Genomic DNA, 19,559 nt, shown 5'->3' with positions numbered 1-19,559 from the left:
CACTGGCACAGAGCGGTATGCGGGAGCAGCATGCCTGTAAGTGGACCTGAGGGCTCACAACCAATGAGGCTGGCCAACGTCCATGGAAGTGAAGGGAGCAGAACTAAGCCTCAGAGCATGTGCTCCACCCCCACGCCCACCAGGCAGAGTGCGTAATTTTAAGGGAATCAGTATGCGGAGTAAAGATGCCTTCTGCCTGGTGGGGGAGGAGGGTGGAGGAAATGTTACTGAAGAACTACTATGTGCCGGGCACTATGCTCCACCTATATATGTATATGTTATAAGTATACAACACATACACAAGAGACACACAATTATGTAAACGAATCAATATATATAAAAGGCCCAGGATAGTGCCTGGCACATAACAAGCGCTACGTAAGTGTTAGCTACTGTTGATGATGTCATTATTATCTCTCTTAATTCTCACCATAGCTCTAGGAGGTAGGCATTGTTACTGAGAGAGCACACAGCTGGTAAAAAGGTGAAGCCAGAATTCATTTTTGTCATGGCACTGCTGTTAGGCAAATTTTAAAAACGTATGTAATAGTCAAACATATTTCAAGAAATGCAAAAACATATAATTTGCAAAAATATTTAATTTACTACAAAAGTTCTAGCTAAGGAACTGTAAACTGAAGTGTAACTCAAACAATAGCAGCTTGCTATTTACACAATGTTCAACAGATACCTCAAACTCACCATGTTAATAGAAAAATGCATTTCCCATTTATTGTGAACAAGATATAAAACTACACGTATACTACCATGCCAATTTTGAAAAGAGAGATAGAGGTGATATATTTTAAAAGACTAGACTGAATAATACCCAAATATTTATACTAGATTCTAGGTCATATTATGCATGAGTTTTGCATTCTTCATTAGTAAAGGAAAAGATCATTCACATACACACACTCAGACATACCTTGTTCAACAGGAAATTCATTTTTTTTTACTCCTTGCTCTTTCTCCTGTATCCCTATCCTGCTTAATAGCTCCACATCTACCCACCATTCACATCAGAGATCTAGAAGCCACCCTGGCCTGCCCCCTCACCCTCCTGGGTGGGCCTGCCAGCTGTACCAGCTGCTGGCCCAGCCCTCTACCTGGCCTGCCCCTCTCCCTTGGTCCTCAGAGGCAACCAGCCCAATCCACCCACCACGGCCAAGACCTGGCTAACCTTTGGTGTGCAGGAAGTCAAGGGCTGTGGCGACATCCTGCACCACTTGGCTGGCTTCTCGCTCGTTGAATTGTTTCTGCTTCTGGATGTGGGTCAGGATGGAGCCTGGAGAGCAAAGGGACACAGAGGAATGCCTTTTCAGGCTCTAGTAAGTGTAACTTCTCAGAGGCCAAGTTTTCAAAAGTTTGGGGTGGGGACATAGGCTTATTCATCGCTAAATGTCCAGCAGCAGTGTGGTACCTGGCACAGAGCAGGTACCAGCACAAAACTGGACCAAACAGAACTGGAAGCCTATCTTCTGTACCTGTCTATGATGAGCACAGAAGGGAGAGAGAATACCATTTAAGTGACCAAAAAATATTAATGCCACTGGGGCAGATTTGGTTTCTGAAATTGAAAAGAACTAAAAGTGAATCCACATGGGGTTGGGGGCCTCTCCAGAGGAACTTTTCCTCCCTTGCATCTGATCTCAGTCCAAACAAAAGCACATGCCTTCAAATGGAAAAGCCACACCTTTATGCGTTATGTAAAGGTCTAGTAAAGGGAAAAAAATGGCTTTCCCCCGGAACTTTCCCACTTATTATCATTATTGTTATTATTATTTTGTTGTCAATGGCTAACATTTACTGGGTAGTTATACCAAGCACTATGTGATACTCTTTAAATAGATTATCTTATCCTCACTGCAATTGTACAAGATGTACAAAATAGAGTCATCCCCATTACATAGCTATAGATGGGGAACCTGAAGCCAAGAAAGGTTAAGCAACTTGCTCAAGATCATATACCAGGAAGTGGTGGCATCATCAGGACCCAAGTCCAGTAAGTCAGGTCTCGGAGCCTGTGCAGACTTTTCCTCAGCAGGACCTATGGTCTGACTCCTGGGGGGATGGGTTTTCCTGAGCCAACCACACACTCTCTTTACCCGCTGAGTCTGCCCTCAGTAGAGGTGTGCTCTAAGTGATATAGTAGTTACTGATGACCCCGGCTGCATCAAGCATCTCAGATAGGTAATTCATAGTGCTAGTGTGGTTGGGAGGGGCGGGGTAGACACAGGCACGAACATATGGCTTGGCTCCATGTGGTCTGTGCTCACCACTGGAAGCCAGTATTTTGGGGCAGAAGGTGTCATCTCTGTATCCTAAAAATGGCACATGTTTACTTATTATCTCTGGTTTTTGTCATGGGGAGGGGATGAAAGATCTTTAATCTTGCCAGATTAAACAATCAAAGGATCCCAACACGCTGTGGAACATTCTGAGAAAACTGGCTCTTGGCTAGGTCTCAGGCTTGCTCTACTGTAGTGAGTCTCTTGTTTTCAAATCTGTTAAAAGGGAGAGTGGCGAGTAATACTCTACACACTTCTAAGATAGCCCCCAGCATACCCAATTGTTACAGCTGACATTTACTGAACCCTTAGTGCCTATGGGGCACTGAGCTAAGCATTTCACGTGAATTATCTCATTTAATCTTCACAGTGTCCCAAGGAGGTAGGTGTTGTCATTATCCTTATTTACAGATATAATGAATACTGTTGGGAAAGATTATGTGACTTGTTCAAGGTCACACAGCTAGTGAGTGATGGAGCTCCCTTAACCACCAAACCCCTCCGTGTAGCCCTCCACTAGGCTCCAGACATCCTCCCTAACCTTCACCTTGCAAATGCTTCCTAGGGCTGGGTGAGTGATGGGGAGAGAAAGGGCTTCTCTAGGTCAGAAAAGCAACTTAAATATATATTCCGGTGATCATGTGTGTGGGTGATAGTGGTGATGGTCGAGAATGGCATCTGTCCATCTGAAGGATGGCACCTTCTGGTGAGCCTTTTTAGACTTCACAATGAATGCAAGAGCTCCCACCCCATAATTAACTTCATTAAATAGTGAATGTATCAAAACAATGGATTGATAAATTGATGACTAAATGTATCTATATATGAGTCCTATTATAATGAGAAGGCATTTATAGAAGTCCACACAGGTGACATTCTGAGTTCTGCAAAATGCTAATTACATCCTTCCCTCCGGCCTCCCTTCTCCCAAATCAAGGGCAGTTTTAAGTCCTTCATCCTTTTTATTAGCTTGACTCATTTTAGAAGTCTCTGGGATTCATGATGGATGATCACCGCCCTGGGTCTTAATCAGAAGTCCAAACACATACTCAAGAGTAAGTACCTCCTTGCAATTTCTCAAAGACCAAGTAAAACCTTGTGTCGTCTTCAAAGAACTCAATCAGCTCCAAAATGTTCCTTAAATAGGGAAAATAGTATTATATATTGAAGCCCACTTACAAATACACAATGAAAAAACAAAACAAAACAAAAACCAGTGAGTGCCCTGTAACAGGGCAGAAATCAACTTGAAATCAGAATGCTTATTAAAGCCCCATGTTTGAGAAGTAGCCAATGGTGTTAGCAAGATTCAGGTCACCTTATCTTTCCATAATGTTTAGTCTCTGGTGTTTTCACCAAGTCTGTGCTGTCAAACCCCAACCCTAAAACCCACTAGGTAGAGTTATAAAAAAGTCCCAGTCACATTAAACTGAATAAAATCTGCAGCCGACTGGAAGCAATTGTGGCTAATAACACTGAATAGTAGGTGTGTGTCCTGGAGGCAAGCAGCAAATAATTACCTGCCCTCCCTCTTGCCCATAAATCACGGGGCAGTATTTACATTGCCTGGAGAAAATGGAAACATCTGTCAAATAGACTTGGGGCCTAACGTGGGCACCGCTAGACCCTAACTGCTAAGCGCTACTTAATGAAACGGCCGCGTTCCCGGCCACTGTAGCACTTGTGGCCTTCCCCAGTGAGCACTCTCTGCCTGCCTGAGCATTACTGCGCTCTGCCAACAAGGTCGTCTTGTAACTCAGTAGGGAAGCCACCAGCCTGGATATTGGAGGTGTTGGGGGCTTTTTTTCTTTTAAAGAACGAAATAAACCAAGTAGAGTCTGCAATGCTGAACTCAGAAGCTGCAGGGCTGAAAATAAAAATCTGTCCCTCATAAAAAATGCTGACCATTTTGGGAGACACCAGACATTTACTAGCAAAAAGGCGTCCGAATAAGATGGCCAAATGGCCTAATTTGAAAGAAGATTGTAGAGGCAGTGCCTGGAGTTAAATCAACAGCAGCCCCCTTCCTCCAAGCTTAACGACAAAGCCATCAATACTGGCCACTGGCTCCCTGCTGACCCTGCCATGGAGGGAGAGAAAGGGGGGAGCGGCGTCTTAGAGGTCACCCTGATTTAAAGCCACAGTGGGAGAGCCATTCATTTGGAGAGGGTGGTGAGTAGACTAAGATGGGGCTAGAGACCACCTTGGCCCAGTTATCAAGCAATGAGTGTTAAACAAGGTTTCAGGACCCTTAGTAGTAGCTGCACGTATGTAAATATGCTAGGAACAGAAAACAGCGCAAATAGTCTTAAGAGTTCTCATCATCCTCATCTATTAACTAAAGCAGGTCCCTACAGATTTCTACTAGGCAACACTCAGTCAGCCTGCTTTCCACAGGCGCTTGAAAGAAATAAAACCCCATTTTTTCCCAAGCAGCCACTGATTCAGATTGCTTGCTCTTCTAACTTGCATAAATTCATGACATGTACAGTATTTCAGCTTAAATAGAAGAGAGCTTCTTTGCTGCTGCTGCTTCTCCTCTCTCTCTCTCTCTCTAAACACTGAAAGATGGAAGGAGTTATACACAGTTCTGGGGGAAAGAGTGAGAGCTAACTGCTGGGGTCAGGAGACAGTAAGAATAACTTCCTTTTCTGCAGCCAAGCATCCCCCCCCAGAGAAGCAGCAAGTAACCCAACACTATACTCACTTGTTTCCTTGACACTGATACAGCGTCTCCACCTCCCGAAATACCCTACTCCGACTGTGTCCTGCATGTTTTTCAATGATCTGTGTGAAAAATAAAATCTGTCATATACACCCACCTGGTCAAAACACCCCTCAGCGGGTGCCCTCTGGGAGAGTGCAAGGCCAAATTCAGCCCAAATCCAGTTTCAAGCGCAAGTCTGGAGTAGGCCTTGTGGCTCTGTCAGCAAAGCAACCGACTGGCCCCAGGGCTTTCTCGCCCACCTGGGCTTGTTTGACTCTGGCCAAGTATATCACCATCGAAGCCTGTGAGGTTGCTACCCCCAGCCACCCAGGGGAGACCGAGGCAGCCAGCAAAACAAAGAACCAGCTCTACCAAGCTCCTACCCTGAAAGCATCTCTCTCTGCTTTAAGGGTAAGAATTTACAAGCTCTGCTAAAGGATCTTCTAGTGCTGGAGGAAGAGCAAGGGGAATAAGGGATACAGTGAAGAGGAACTAAAGTCCCAAGGCCCAGCTCAGATGCCACCTCTGCAATTCTTCTGAGAATCTACCTTTGGCAGGCACTGTATTAAGTCATTTAGGTACGTAATCTCAGTTAATCCTTAATTCTTAATCCTTACTATCCCGAAAGATAGGCAGAGGTAAAACATTTTGCCCACAGCTCTGGTAAGTGGCAGGGCTGCAATTCAAGCCCAGAGCTACCTCCAAAGCCCTCACTGTCCTATACCTGCTTATATCCTACACAGCTTTTTCTCACAGAATCTAGAGGCTCTGTCTCTCCTACGATACTGTGGGCTGCTCCCCCTCCCCACTTGTATCTGGAGATGCTTGGCAAGTACTGACTGAAGGAATGGGGGAGCCAACAGCCGAACAGGTGGTTTACACAGGGACTGGCTGACTGTGCACATCTCTACAGACCCATCCAGAGCCCCAAACCATTGCTAGTAGAGCCTGTGGGCAAGTCTTCTGCAGAGCTGGCTCTGTCTTATAGTCCCATGTGCGGAGTGGGCAGACATCTGGTTCCTTCATTCCAAGACTGCTGTCAAGGACACTTCACACTTCTCCAATATGCAGCAGCACAAACATCCACCATCAAGTAATTTTCTAAATAAGTACACGTCTGTTAGTAGACCACTGGACCCATTTTCTGAGCTGTCAGAGAGGTGAGGTGCTGGGGCACAGAAGCTATTCAGCTCGTTTGTTCACCAAGCAGATCAAAGTCAGGAAGAACTTTCAAGCAGGCAACTATTCAGCAATGGCATACTTTTCTGAGGAGGTAATGAGCCCTGCTACCAGAGATGGGGGTGGCGGGTGCCAAACACGGAAAACTATGTGAAGAGTTACAGGGGAGGCTGAGGACCAGATTACCTTGAAATTCTATTCCAACCATGAGACTCTAGGATTCATCAGTTGGATGCCTGTAGGGAAAGTGCTAATAAAACCAAGTACTGTGGAGCCAGGCTGGAGATGGAGCTCACGTCTGGGGAGCTTTCAAAGAACAGAAGAGAGGTGAGACATGGGCAGAACTGCTGAAACCAAAGAACTGCCAAGCCCAGGTCCGGTGTTTGCCCCAAGATGCCACGGAGCACGAGGGAAGGGCAGCCTTGAAGAAGTAGTCCATAAATGTCTTCACATCTTTGAAAATCAATTTACATTTGTGTTTTTTACCACACTTAGGCATATATATATATATTTTTTTTGCGGTACGCGGGCCTCTCACTGTTGTGGCCTCTCCCGTTGTGGAGCACAGGCTCTGGACGCACAGGCTCAGCGGCCATGGCTCATGGGCCCAGCCGCTCCACAGCATGTGGGATCTTCCCGGACCGGGGCACGAACCCGTGTCCCCTGCATCGGCAGGCGGACTCTCAACCACTGCGCCACCAGGGAAGCCCGGCATGTGTATTTTTTTTAAGTTACTTGTAATTTATACTGATCTGTTTCCAACAAGGAATTGAGATAATGCTTTTGTTATCATATGAAGCAACACTCCAGCAAAAAGGGACATGGCTTAGCAGAAGTGTTCTCCTTTATAAATCCAGCTGGGACTAGGACTATGACCAGTTGGTTAAAAGAAGAAACATTTCTTTCAGGAGCCAATTTGGCTGGGTTTGCCCACACGAGGCAGCACTTAGACCTGGTGGCTCCGGCAGATGATATGAAAACTTTGCTGGATACCAGAATCACCCGGACAGCTTGTTAAAATTAATGTTGCTGGGGCCTACCCCTAGTTTCTGATTCAGGAGGTCTGGGATAGGGCCAGATAATTTGTATCTCTAACAAGTTCCCAGGCCATGCTGGTACTGCTGGTGCAGGGACCACACTTTGAGAACCACTGCTCTAGATCCATCCCTTCTTCCAGGTAGAATCGGCAAACGGAAGCACAGAGGGATACGGTGAGCCCCTCCACGGTCATGCAGCTGGAAGTCACCTCTCCTGCCACGAAGCTGAGTGCTCGGTCCTCATCACCACATTGCTGTACATCACTTGTACAGCATCTTGTAATTTATAAAATGTTTCTACTTCTACCAGTTCATTTTTGTTTTCATCTTCATAACTACTCCATGAGACAGGAAGGGCAGGTATTATTATCTTCATTCTAGAGATGCGGGAACTGAGGCTGAAAGAGGTTCAGTGACTTGCCCCAAGTCAAACAGTAGTAGTTTGTCAAAACAGAGATTCAGATAGGCCCTCTAATTCCAAATCTGACTGTCTGCTCCCTGAAGCTAACTTCATTCATTAGAGGCATTGTTCTAAGCACTTCATACATATTAACTTATTTAATCCTCATGACAATACTATATACTATATAGGTTCTGTTATTACACTTATTATACAGATGAGGAAACTGAAGGACAAAGAGGTTAAGTAACTTGCCCAATGTTACACGGCAAGTAAGCAGAGAAACCAGTGAATCCAGTGAATCCAGCTTCAGAGCTCCCATTCTTATTAAGCCACTATATCACAGAATATAAAATTTATCTGGTTTAGGACAAGCTAAGACTGACTACCTGCAAAGTAAAGCCTGGCATCCAGACGAGACACTCACTTTGACAGCATACTCCTTGCCATTCTGCAGGCTCACGGCACCTTGAACTTTGGCATAGGCTCCCTCTCCAAGCAGCTCAGAGGTCAGTTTGTACATATCTAGAGGTGAAATGGGTGAGAAGAATAACAAGATGAGTCGCCCCTTTGCATAGAAGGAAAGAAGAGCTGTGTCACTTGGCTTCCCCAGTCTGACAGCGCAGGTGCACGAGGACTCCACAGCGCTTAATGACGAGAGAGGCTAGTGCTCCCAGCCGTCTTGGGACTCGGCCTCACAACAACCAGGCCACATCGCTGAAGGATCTTGTTCCTCATTTTAGAGATGAGGTCAGTGAAAGAGGCTCAATTCGGCACATGCTTCCCAAGTACCTACTATGTGCCAGACGACATATTAGACTTACGACAGGGACACAGCGAGGAATAAAGTATAGTCCCTGCCCTTTGAGAGTCACGATCCAGTGGGGAAGACAGACACATACACAAGTGACCCCAGAATAAACCAGGCAGTGGTCAGCACTCTATTATCACAGAGGGACAAGACACAGTAAAAAAGAGCGGGGGAAGGGAAAGGTTAAATCTGTTGAGGGAGTCTGGGGGATCCTCACAGAAGGGATGTGATTTGAATGGACATCACTCATTCATTTACTCATTTGTTGAGCACCTGCTATGTGCCCAGCTCTGTGCTAGGAACTGGTGCTACAAAGGGGAATAAAGCACTGTTTTATTTTATACGACACACAATGGAAGTCGCAAGGTTTCTGAGACATTTTCAGAAGTCACCGACAGGAAATAGGAGACAGAAATAAGATGCAAACGGATGCCTTGAGGTTTTTAGGGTGCTGAGTCAGAGCGGTTCTAACACAGCAATAGGCCTGGGTGAAAGTATACTTAGGTGGCCTGCCCAAGGCCCGCTCCTCACAAAGAGCACGAGCTCTCTGACCCCCTTCCAAAGGAAGCCATAGCTCTATCATGGTCTCTGCCGAGGCCTCTCCTCCCTTGGTCTCCATTCTTCAGCTTTTTCCTCTGGGGGCAGCCTAGCATTTAAACCCACAGACTACTGGGCAGAATACTTTTAACCATGAAATTAGATGTTATCACTCTTAGTCATGAGAAACCCTGTAACTGCACAAGCCATCCCTGAATAACAGGAAATACACTCGTGTTCATTGAAAGAGAAAGACCTGTTGATTTGGAAACTATTCTAAAAAACCTTGGGACTTTTGTTCATTCCCCAACCCCCTCTGCCATACACACACATCTACTGTTAAAGACAAACAGACAAAACCTACACTAAGCACCTTGTTGGTTCCATCAAGGTTTGGTCTCACAGCTGTTTGTAAGTATTTTAAATGACGTGCTTCTCTTACAATGGACACTTGGGTATTAGCCTTTGTGTGTGTCAGGATAGATTGGTGGCTGGAGGTCCAATATTCCTGACTCATAAAGGGCTTGTTTTTAGGACCACTCTACAAAACAGTCAATTCACTAGTACTTCTGCAGTGTTGGAGAGAGGGACCGTAAAGAGAAGCTATTTCAAGTTTCACAATGAAAGAAACAAAATAGATGATGGGGGCTTGGTCACTCCTAGGAGTAGCTACTTATCCTTTCAGTCCTTCGCAGGAGTGTCCAATGAGTCACTTCATCCCATCTGGTGCCCAGTGATAACAGGACCAGCACTAAGCCTGATGCCTCACACACACTGTTCAAAATGTTTGACGACTCAACAGCATGTCCCCTGAACACAACATGCACTATTAAAACAGAGTTAAACTCATCCAGCACAAGTAGTTGCAATCTCTATAAGCTGAATTCTCTGCTTATAGAAGATTGAAGTTTCTTTCCTTCTTTCTTTCTTTCCTCCTTCCTTCTTCCATCCCTGCCTCCCTCCCTCCTCTTTCTCTCCCTCTTTCTTTCTGCTGCGCCATGTGGTTTGCGGGATCTTAGTTCCCCAACCAGGGATTGAACCCTGACAACGGCAGTGAAAGCACAGAGTCCTAACCAGTGGACCGTAAGGGAATTCCCTAGAAGATTTCAGTTTCATTTGCAGCCATGGCCCTTGATGTTCCCTCTTCCTCTGACATGGCTGTTCCACCTCTCGGCAGCTCCTTCAGGACCAGCTGAGGGAAAGATCACATCTGAAAAGCAGCTGAAGCATACCAGGCGATCTCACTCCACGTGCAACTGTGACACATTGGCCTTTCTGTTCCCTGATGAAATGCTCAGACCATTCAGAGGAGGCTTGTGCACCATCCAAGAGCTTTTCCCATCCCTTCACTCTCTCTCTATCACCCCTTTCCGTAAACTCTCTCACCCCTATCTTTCACGCCTAACACACGGAGAACCATGAAGCTGGCTCTAAGATGATGCATCCTATGACCTTTACCCCTGGGCTACCAGGACACTCCTCCCATGCCTGGGAAGCCAGCAACCCAGCTCTAAGAGATCAAAGAGAGTGACCAACCTTCAAACTTTCCTGGCAAGGAGTCAGTGGCCCGGGCCTTCCGCTTCTTCTTCTTCCGCTTGTCACTTTCTGCAATGGGAACGGGTTCACTGCTGCCCATCTCTGGGAGAAAAGAGGAGATAGAAGGGAAATATCACTGGACTGATCAGGCTATAAGTTCACCCAAAAGGAAAAAAAGGAGGGGGGGACCCAGGAGCTTTACACTCACGTTTTTAAAATATCTATGAGGGCTATTTATCTGTTTTGACCCAAGAGGCAAAACTAAAAGCAAAACCATTATAGATCATTAACTGTGGAAAGGAACTCAGACAGATAGGCTAGATTAAAAGAGGATAGCAGAAGCCTGCTGTAACCAAGCTCATTAGCACATGGATTTAGATTTACCCCCAAACTGAACAATGAATCCTTAAGCAGAATCCCACATGTGACATCCTCCTTCAGCCTCAGCACCAGAAAGGCAGGACCCAGGGAGCTTAAGCAGGAAGGGAGGTGGGTTTGTGGGGGCGGGGGGCGGTCCATGCAAATGAAATTACACGCTGCTCAGTAACATCCCTGTGGATGTGCGTAGGGACTCAAAAGGCCCTCAGTGGAGGCTGCCTCTGTGACGTTACAACAGGGCAGGGGGTGGGTTTGAGGATGGCCCTAAATGTCTTCATGTCCAAGAGCACAGACTTGAGTGCCTGGGAGGCCAGCGCATACTCTCCCTCCTCAGCTCCTTATTTGAGAGGAGGCAGAAGCCTGCAGTTGACAGGTCTACACCGGGTTGCTGGATGCAGTCATTTATTGCAAAAACATTATTATCTCTCTGGCAAGCACCTGGCTCCCCACCTTAAAGGGAGGATTTGTGAGGCAGACATTCAGACTTTGGACAGATTGGGCAGGAAAGGGTGGGGACAGAGAGAATAAGCATGAAGACTGAGAGGGGGAAAGAGAAAAGGAGGAATAATGAACCAGCAGCCAATCACAGTCCTGTTTCTAAGACACTGGAGTAAGGGCCTTCCCATGTTAAAGATAAATTACTTATAGAACATGCCATGCCCTTGATCCAGAGTGGAGCCTTAATACTGTTCGCCTGCAGTTAGAAATAATAAGATTTCTCTGAAGTCTCTGGGTCTAAATCCCCACCGGGGTGATTAAACCTTTACATCCTTCTAAAATAGAGGCGGTCGAGCACTGATGGGGCATACAATGTGAGAGACTTTTAGACCAACCTTCAATAAACACAGGCTCTGGGTTGCTGGATTTTTTTTTTTTCTGAGATTTTGAAATGGAAGCTGGCTCTTTGCCCATTGAGGGGAAAGGCCTACTCTCTTCTCAGAGGACCCCAGCTGAACATGATCAGAAAAATGGCAAGTCTGCTCAGGAAGATTGATTAGAGCCTACGCATGTCTACTGCACACTGTTCTCAGAAGCAAGTACACACAACCATTAGGAGAAAGCACACAGAACAATGGTGCGTTTCAATACCACAATCCAGAACCTGGTTAAGCAGCAAAGTGTCTGACAGCTCAACTGAGGTGCATTCTTCCTCCCAGTTTTAGGATCTGATGGCAGCAGACTTTCATTTACACTTTAGAGAAGATAAACATGTGGAGAAAAGGAGTCCACAGAGGATCTCAAAGTATTGCTCTAGCCAACAGCTTCAAGCACAAGACATACCTGGGGACTGCAACATGCTATGAATTCAAAGAACTGAACTTAAACATCAGCAGCCAAAGATCCACGCTCACCAAGGGAAATTAAAAGGAAAAAAGCTGCCCAACATGGTGAGAAATTCTACAGAAATAAAACACAGGGTCACTCATCTCCAGGACCCCAGGAAAGGGGTACTGGCCATTGGGACAGCAGGCTGAGAAGGGGGGACCACTGTCCCTGTTGCCCTGCCCTTGAGTGCAGTCCAGTGGCACCCCTCCCCACCCCATCTATTTTCTCACCAGCACTGAGCTGAGTGCAGAGGGGACAGATTTGGGATTCACTTCTCTTCCTCCTTCCCCGCCCACACTCTGAAGGAGGGCCGAAGTACAAGCAAAACAGGCCAAAGGCAGCAATGGAAAGGAGCAGCAAGACAGCTGGCGGTGTTATAGTTCATGGGGGACGCTCAGACACACTTATGACTCTAGCTAGAAAACCCCGTTAGCTGCAATTTATACTTGGTTTTCACCACAGCAGGGCTGAGGGAGCCTCTCGTGGAAGAAGCATACCTCTGAGCACTGCCGCATACACGATATTAGATTTTATGGCTTCACACACAAAAAGATCGAGTACCTGGTCTATTCTGCATGGATTTCAATGGAAGAGGGTGCGCCAGAAGGGACAAATGGTTAAGACTTTCCTTGGAAACAGAACTTGTTGAAGGAGAGTTGTTTTTGAAACTAGGAAGAAAAAAATGTAGGAAGACATGAAGTGAAAAAAACATGCTTAACTTCCCTGTTTACAGCGGGGGAGCGGGATGGAGATGTGTCATAATCTTACCAAAGAGCTGAAAGCTCTTCACCTGGAGCCTGTCCACACACTCTATTGGGACCTTAGTTTATTATGCATGCAATCATTTGAGAAAGGCTTCCTCAGGGTGTGAGGCTCCACAATCAAGCTGGCTTACCTCGTTCCCTTGGCCTAAGAACTCCTCTCAGCCATCAAAACCCAGCTCAAAAGTCTCCCCACCTTAGAGTAAGTTAAGGTTTGCACAAACACTTTTGAAATCTATGCAAATAGATGGCGTTACTGCACAGAACTCGAATCCGGTGCTCCATCCTCTGTTCCCAAACACCCTGCTAGCAGCTATACTAGAGCACTGGTTTTATTTGGCCTTGAGCTCTCTCTGTTGTTCCTAAAGGCCAGGGCTATCCTTGCCTGTTCATCTCTGTGTCTCCTATAAGTCGTGGTGTGGTGTCAGACATGTATCAGACATCGGAAAACGTGCACTGAAATGAGAATGATATGAGAGGACGCACATCCTCGGGGTTAGGTGCAGGCCTGTCACCCAGGCCCTCTAAGTAATGAGTGCACACACTGAAAGAAACGTAGGTACACCTTTGCCCTGCAGGCAGCACAGAGTAAGGCTTTACTCAGTCTATGAATTCCCTGATAAACTCCCTCTCAACAAAGCCCTATGACTCAAAAGGTCCTTAACTTTCTAGCAAGAAGCCTGGTCTTTGCTATAGGATTGGGCGATGTGTCTGCTATTTCAGAGGAGGGAGTGAGCACTTCCTTCATGTCTGTAGACAGACCTCAGCTGGCATGGAGGCTCCCAGCACTTCACTGCCTCCAGCCCTTACTTTCCCCTTGGGCCAGGCTTGGCGGTCGGTCCACTACTTGTGTATCCGCGGAGGTAGAGCTGGAGAGGAAGGACACTGCTGACAGGGAAGGCTCATGGGCTTGGCATCAGGAGACCTAAGTGAAAGTCTGGTTCAGATATTACCAGACGTAGCACCAAGGTCAAGTTACTTCACCTCTTAGAGTCTCCATTTCCTCATCTACAGGTTAGGTTTAAAAATAATACCTGCCCTTTCCAGTAATGCTGTGAGGACCCAGTGAGCTACTTAATATAAATGCACTTCAAAAAAACATATATGTATGCATAAGTCTGTATGCACATACAACAGAGTAGAAAGATTAGACAGAAATACACAAAATTGTTAAACTACTACAATCTGAAAGAGTGCCTATTATGTGCCAAGCACAGGTATTTTACATACATTATCTCTAATTCTTACACTAATCTCCAAGGTAAATATTTCACCATATTTCAAGTGAGGAAACTGAGGCTCAGAGGTTAAATTATCTACCAAACACCAAACATCTAGTTAGTGGTTTAACTTGGATTCAAACACAATGCTGCCCTTTCAAGTCCAGGTCACAACTGATCTATAGTAGTTTTCTCTGTGTGATAGGGTGATCTTTATTTTCTTCTTTATATTCTTCAGTATTCTCCAAATTGTATACAATGATGTTTATTACTTTTTTAAAGTGCTATTATTGTTTCAGTCAAGTTTCATTTTTAACAAAATACACAGTAACATTTCTCCAATGCACACTGGAATTTAGAGTCCGATTGTACAGTTTTACAAATTATACCTAGATTTCTTTATATTGAAATTCAACAGTAGGTAAAGAAAAAACATTTCAGGAATATTGGGGCCCTGAATTTTTATAATCTTGGAAAAACAACAAATGGCATTTTAACTTTTATCTTTATAAGTGTTATTTTTTAAAAGGAAAAACTTTGTGAAAAAACCCCCAAATAACGCATCGAACATCTGCACCTGAGATACACCCTTTTAAATCCTGGTCTTCACACTGTGTGAGCTTTGGCAAGTTGCTTAGCTTCTCTGAGTATCAGTTTCTTCATATACAAAATAAGGTCAGAGTAAGGCCTGGCCTCCCTAGATCACAAAGCTTTTGTGAGGATCAAATAAGGAAGGAGAAGTGAACGCACTGCTGACTTACTCATTCACCAAATGCTGTTTTTTATGTGCCACCTACTGACTGTCCAGTGCTAGAGAGTGAGAACACAAGAGAAGACACAGTCTCTGCCCTTACGGAATTTAAATCCACTGACATGTAAAACGATTTCAATTCAGTGGGACAAGTGCTATGACAGGGGTACCAGGTGCTCTGGAGCAAAAGACAGGCGGCTAACTCACTATAGGTCACTAGTGACCGGTTTGGTCACTAGAAGAAGGGACAGCTAAGCTGACACCTGAAGGATGAGCAGGAACCAGCCAGGGTGGGGGCTGGGGAGAGAGACAGGGGAGGTGCATGAGCTAAGGCCTGAAGGAGAGGCATCATGGCCGGCTAGTGCCACTGCAAATTGTTCAGGCTGGGTGGAGCATAGAGTATGTGGGGAGTGATGACAAGTCAGCTGAAGGGGTGAGCAGAGGCAGATCATTTGCAGCTTCACCACCACAGTATCATCACCATCATCACTATTATGTGTTTCTATTCCTAGGCATAAGTTTATCTTGTTTTCTCCATTAAAATAAGTGTAGGGATGCATATTCTCCTTTCTTTGTAAAACAGGTATTCATTCGAGGCGTAGTAGGTGCTAAAGATACAGATCCAACCACCAACCTGGCTCCTGCATGGGGAGAGGGCCCAGAGGACTCACAGAGCAGATGAGGAGCGGCTAAGGGGTCTCACCCGGTGGGACTACCAGAGCCACAGATATTCCTAACATGCCAGTACCGAGCCACTGTTCAGCCCACAAGCTGACCTCAAGGCCCCCCTTCTGAAAGAACTGTGTCATTTCTCCATGAGGTCTTATGAGCCACACTGCCCCCAAAGGCACCAGATCTGTTCACCACCTTTTGGTAGAGCTTAGAGAGAACTAACCAGCTCAACATCTGGTATGTCACACCAAAGACGATCATTCTTCCCCAAGAACATGATTTTGCTGGCTAACTCAGCTTGACCAACTTAGCTCATGCTCCTCTCCCAACCACCCTAGAGTTCTTTTCAAGATCTATGATTCACTTCCCAACGTGTGAGAGCTAGTTCCCTCAGTCGCTAGAGCTTTCTAGAGAAGGAATAGTGGTGACAGGAAGCTGATGAGGGTAATTATCAATTCATCTGCCTTCTCAGTCATCAGCTGGCTGAGGGCCCCCAAACAAATGGAGAACTGAGAAAACGAAAGGCAACTGAGGAAATGAAAGGAAGGGGGATGGACACTCCTAAGGAAGAGGCCAAGACTAAGAAATCTGAGCAGAGGAGGAAGCAGTGAGGAGGAATGGGGAGACTAGCCTGGGACACTTACTTCTCTGAAGCAGTAGTAATAGTAGTGGTAGTACACACACTGACACGGTGCTTACTCCATGCCAGGCAATGGTCTAAGCATTTTACAAATACCACAGTTTACATATACTGACTTACTTAACCTTCACAACTCTATGAGGTAAGTATAATTATTATCCACATTTTACAGATGAAGAAACTGGGTGCAAAAAGATTAAGTAAGTTGCCACGATCACATTGCTAGTAAGTGGCAGAGCTGAGATTTAAATCTGAACAGTCTGGCTTAGAATTCAAGCTTTTAACTATTAGAGCATACTTAAACATTAATGCTGAAAGGCAGAAGGGGACAGCCAGTCAGAGTCAGCTGGGCACCAACAAGAATGCTTTTATTTAGAAACCTTAGCACAGAGCCTCCCCACTGATGTGCTGTGAGTGACATATTGATCCTCTCACCAGGCTGAACAACATCATTTTCTCTGTGTGCTACGATGTCCAAAAGCTTGGGTGGCACTGCTCCAGCTTAAACACAAGGGCATTACGACCATATTATCACTATTATATTGATCTAAAATCTAATTTATCAGAAGTTTCCTCTCCTTGCTCTGAGATAGCTTTGTATTTTGTGTTTTGGCCTGTTTTGTAGGATGAGCTACAAGACAGTCCAACCACATTATTCCATGGCAGTTCTGGTATTAGGACAAGGCTACTGTATTCTTCTTTTGTCTGACCTATTAGTTGGTTGATTTGGTTTCTGATGGTATCATTACCACGTAGGGGACAAGGTCAAGGGTACACTCAAACGGAAGCTAGTCAAATTTAACACACGGTGGATGAAAGGAGCCCCCTGTGAAATCAGCTTGTCCTGATCAAAGGACGGTCTGTTAATGTGATTCCAAGGGGCTAAGGTATTTCACAGGTTTGCCAGAGTCCAGTGTGTAGTGCGGCTGGGCAGCATTATGCAGATTGCAGTCTCTCACTCAACTATAGTGAAAGCAGCTTGAGGCCCAGTAAGGTGCCAGAGGGGTGGTGATTCACAACAGGCCTCAAACAGGGCTGGGATGGTAAGATTCCCAGGGGGCAAAAGGTCTAGCTTCAGGCCCATCTTCTTCCTCGGTTCTGATTCTGGGATCATATGCAGCCTTCAGAGCTGTCACTGCATCACCTGGTGGAAGGAATGAGAACAGGAATGGTGCCAGGGGTAAAGGGAGTGTGTACTTAAGAAATAGCAAGCAGGAAAGCAGAACTACCATATGACGTAGCAATTCCACGTCTGGGTATTTTTCTGAAGAAAACGAAAGCACTAACCTGAAAAGATATCTGCTCCCCCATGTGCACAGCAGCATTATTAACAATAGTAAAGATAAGTAAACAACCTAAGTGTCCACTGATGAATGAGCAGATAAAGAGTGGGAGATACACACACGCATACACATATCCATACCATGGAATAGTATTCAGCCATAAAAAAGAATGACATCTTGCAGTCTGCAACAATATGGATGGTCCTTGAGGGTATCAGGCTAAGTGAAATAAGTCAGACAGAGAAAGACAAATACTATATGATCCACAGGATTTCACTTATATGTGAAATCTTAAAAACAAAACCAAAAAACAAGCTTACAGAGAACAGATTGGCGATTCCTGGAGGTGGCAGGTGGAGGGTAGGTGAGATTGGGGGTAAAAGGGGTCAAAACGTACAAAATTCCAGTCATAAAATAAATAAGTCATGGGATGAATGTACAGCATGGCAACTACAGTTAACAATACTGTACTACATATTTGAAAGTTGCTAAGAGAGTAGATCTTAAAAGTTCTCATCACACACAAAAATTCTGTAACTATGTATGGTGACAGATGCTAATGAGACTTATTGTGGTGATCATTTCACAAACATCAAATCATTATGTTGTACACTTGAAACTAATATAATGTTATGTCAATTATACCTTAATTTTTTTAAAAAAGAAAGAAAGAAATAGCAAGTAGGAGTAAAGGACTGGATTTGTGTGAGCAGGACAGTATAAAAAGCTGAAAAAGGCTGAAGTCAGTTCATCCAAGCTTATTAATACGGCCTACAAGGCCCTCCAACATCCAGTGCCTGTCTACTTTCTAGCCTCACTAACCATCAGGCAGTCATTCTTTCAAGGAAAAATGAAAATAGTAGGTAGTTCAGCTTGCAGTTCACAACCTCACAAGTGCTTTTCCTTGAGACAAGCGCTGTGCTTTGGTATGCAGCAGGAGTGCTTTCGAGCATTTCCACTGTGTCACGCAGAACATTAAAAAAATGTGCACTCAAGGGCTGAGATTCAAAAAATTAATAATTTTTACTGCTTCATCAAGGACATATTTAAGTGAAAACGGCATTTTTTAAAAACTGTGAGTGCACAGCAGTAAGAATACAATGACTGCTAGCGCAGTTCGGCGCCACTGCCTTGATCTGCGCTAATGCATCAGCAGTTTTGCCCACTGTTGCTTTGCAACAACAAATAGCATCTTGGCACTATTATGAAAGTAGTTTTGACCTTGCAGATACCTGAAAGGTTTTCAAGGATCCCCAGGGTCTGTAGAGCACACTTGTGAACCACTATTCTAGGCAACGGGGAGGGACTGGGCCCCACTGGAGCTATGCTTTAGGGCCATCAAACCAGCTGTGATGTCAGAACAAACTGGAGGCTGGAGGGGGACTAGAGGGCAGAGCGAGGCTGTGGCAACAACCTGGAGGAAGGCAGGGAAGGTGTGTGGCTGAGGTGGGGATAGAAAGGAAGAGGAAGAGGTGAGGGGTGTGATGGGGAGAGGGAATGAAGCCAGAGAGGCAAAGCTGGCCCTGGTCCTGCCCAATGACTGGAGATGGTGGAGGAGTCCAAGACCACTATCCTCCTTGAAGGGAAGGCACGGAGTCTAATTCCTCTCTATCCCCACTGCCTTGTATGGAACCAGGCACACAGGGGGACCTCGATATATGTTTATTAACCAAAATCAGGTAACTGTAAGAGCAGTAGTACCATCAAAGAAGGAGAGAATTCAGGAAGGGAAGCTGGCTGGGGATGGGGAGCAGGGGAAGACTGTGCCCCTGGAAAGCTTCAGTTGAAGGAGGGTGACATAGCAGCAAAGTCTGAAAACTCTCAGAAGAGGCTAAAGCCATTCTCACCTAGCCCTCATCTGAAACAATCTACAAATGAGGCATTGTTTATAACCCACCAGGCATGGTGAGACCTCAGGATAGTGTGTCATACAGAACACTTCAAAATGTCCCCAGATATGTCACAAATTTTTAAACCCTGGAAAGATACATCTCAAGCCATTATTAACAACAGTTACTTTGGGAGAATGA

General features: G+C 45.3%; 1 protein-coding gene across 6 annotated transcripts in view; it reads right to left on the bottom strand.

Moving 5' to 3' along the window:
* MKNK1 (MAPK interacting serine/threonine kinase 1) overlaps positions 1-19,559 on the bottom strand; it is a 54,492-nt gene that overhangs the window by 12,656 nt on the left and 22,277 nt on the right. For 5 of the 6 annotated variants that reach the window (XM_081223694.1, XM_081223693.1, XM_081223691.1 and 2 more), the window contains exons 3-8: positions 12,764-12,870; positions 10,499-10,600; positions 8,042-8,139; positions 4,999-5,078; positions 3,355-3,428; positions 1,184-1,288 (exon numbers count right to left, since the gene is read on the bottom strand). In XM_081223694.1, the coding sequence (XP_081079820.1) occupies positions 1,184-1,288; positions 3,355-3,428; positions 4,999-5,078; positions 8,042-8,139; positions 10,499-10,600; positions 12,764-12,779 (475 nt within the window). In that variant the 5' untranslated portion in view covers positions 12,780-12,870. The remainder of the gene's footprint in view (positions 1-1,183; positions 1,289-3,354; positions 3,429-4,998; positions 5,079-8,041; positions 8,140-10,498; positions 10,601-12,763; positions 12,871-19,559) is intronic. The other variant, XM_081223695.1, reaches the window with a different exon arrangement.

The sequence above is a fragment of the Mesoplodon bidens genome (assembly GCF_964165515.1).
Source record: "Mesoplodon bidens genome assembly, chromosome: 2".
Lineage (NCBI taxonomy): Eukaryota > Metazoa > Chordata > Mammalia > Artiodactyla > Ziphiidae > Mesoplodon > Mesoplodon bidens.
The sequence above is the reverse complement of the archived record's forward strand: the minus strand, read 5'-3'. Positions and strand labels throughout refer to the sequence as shown.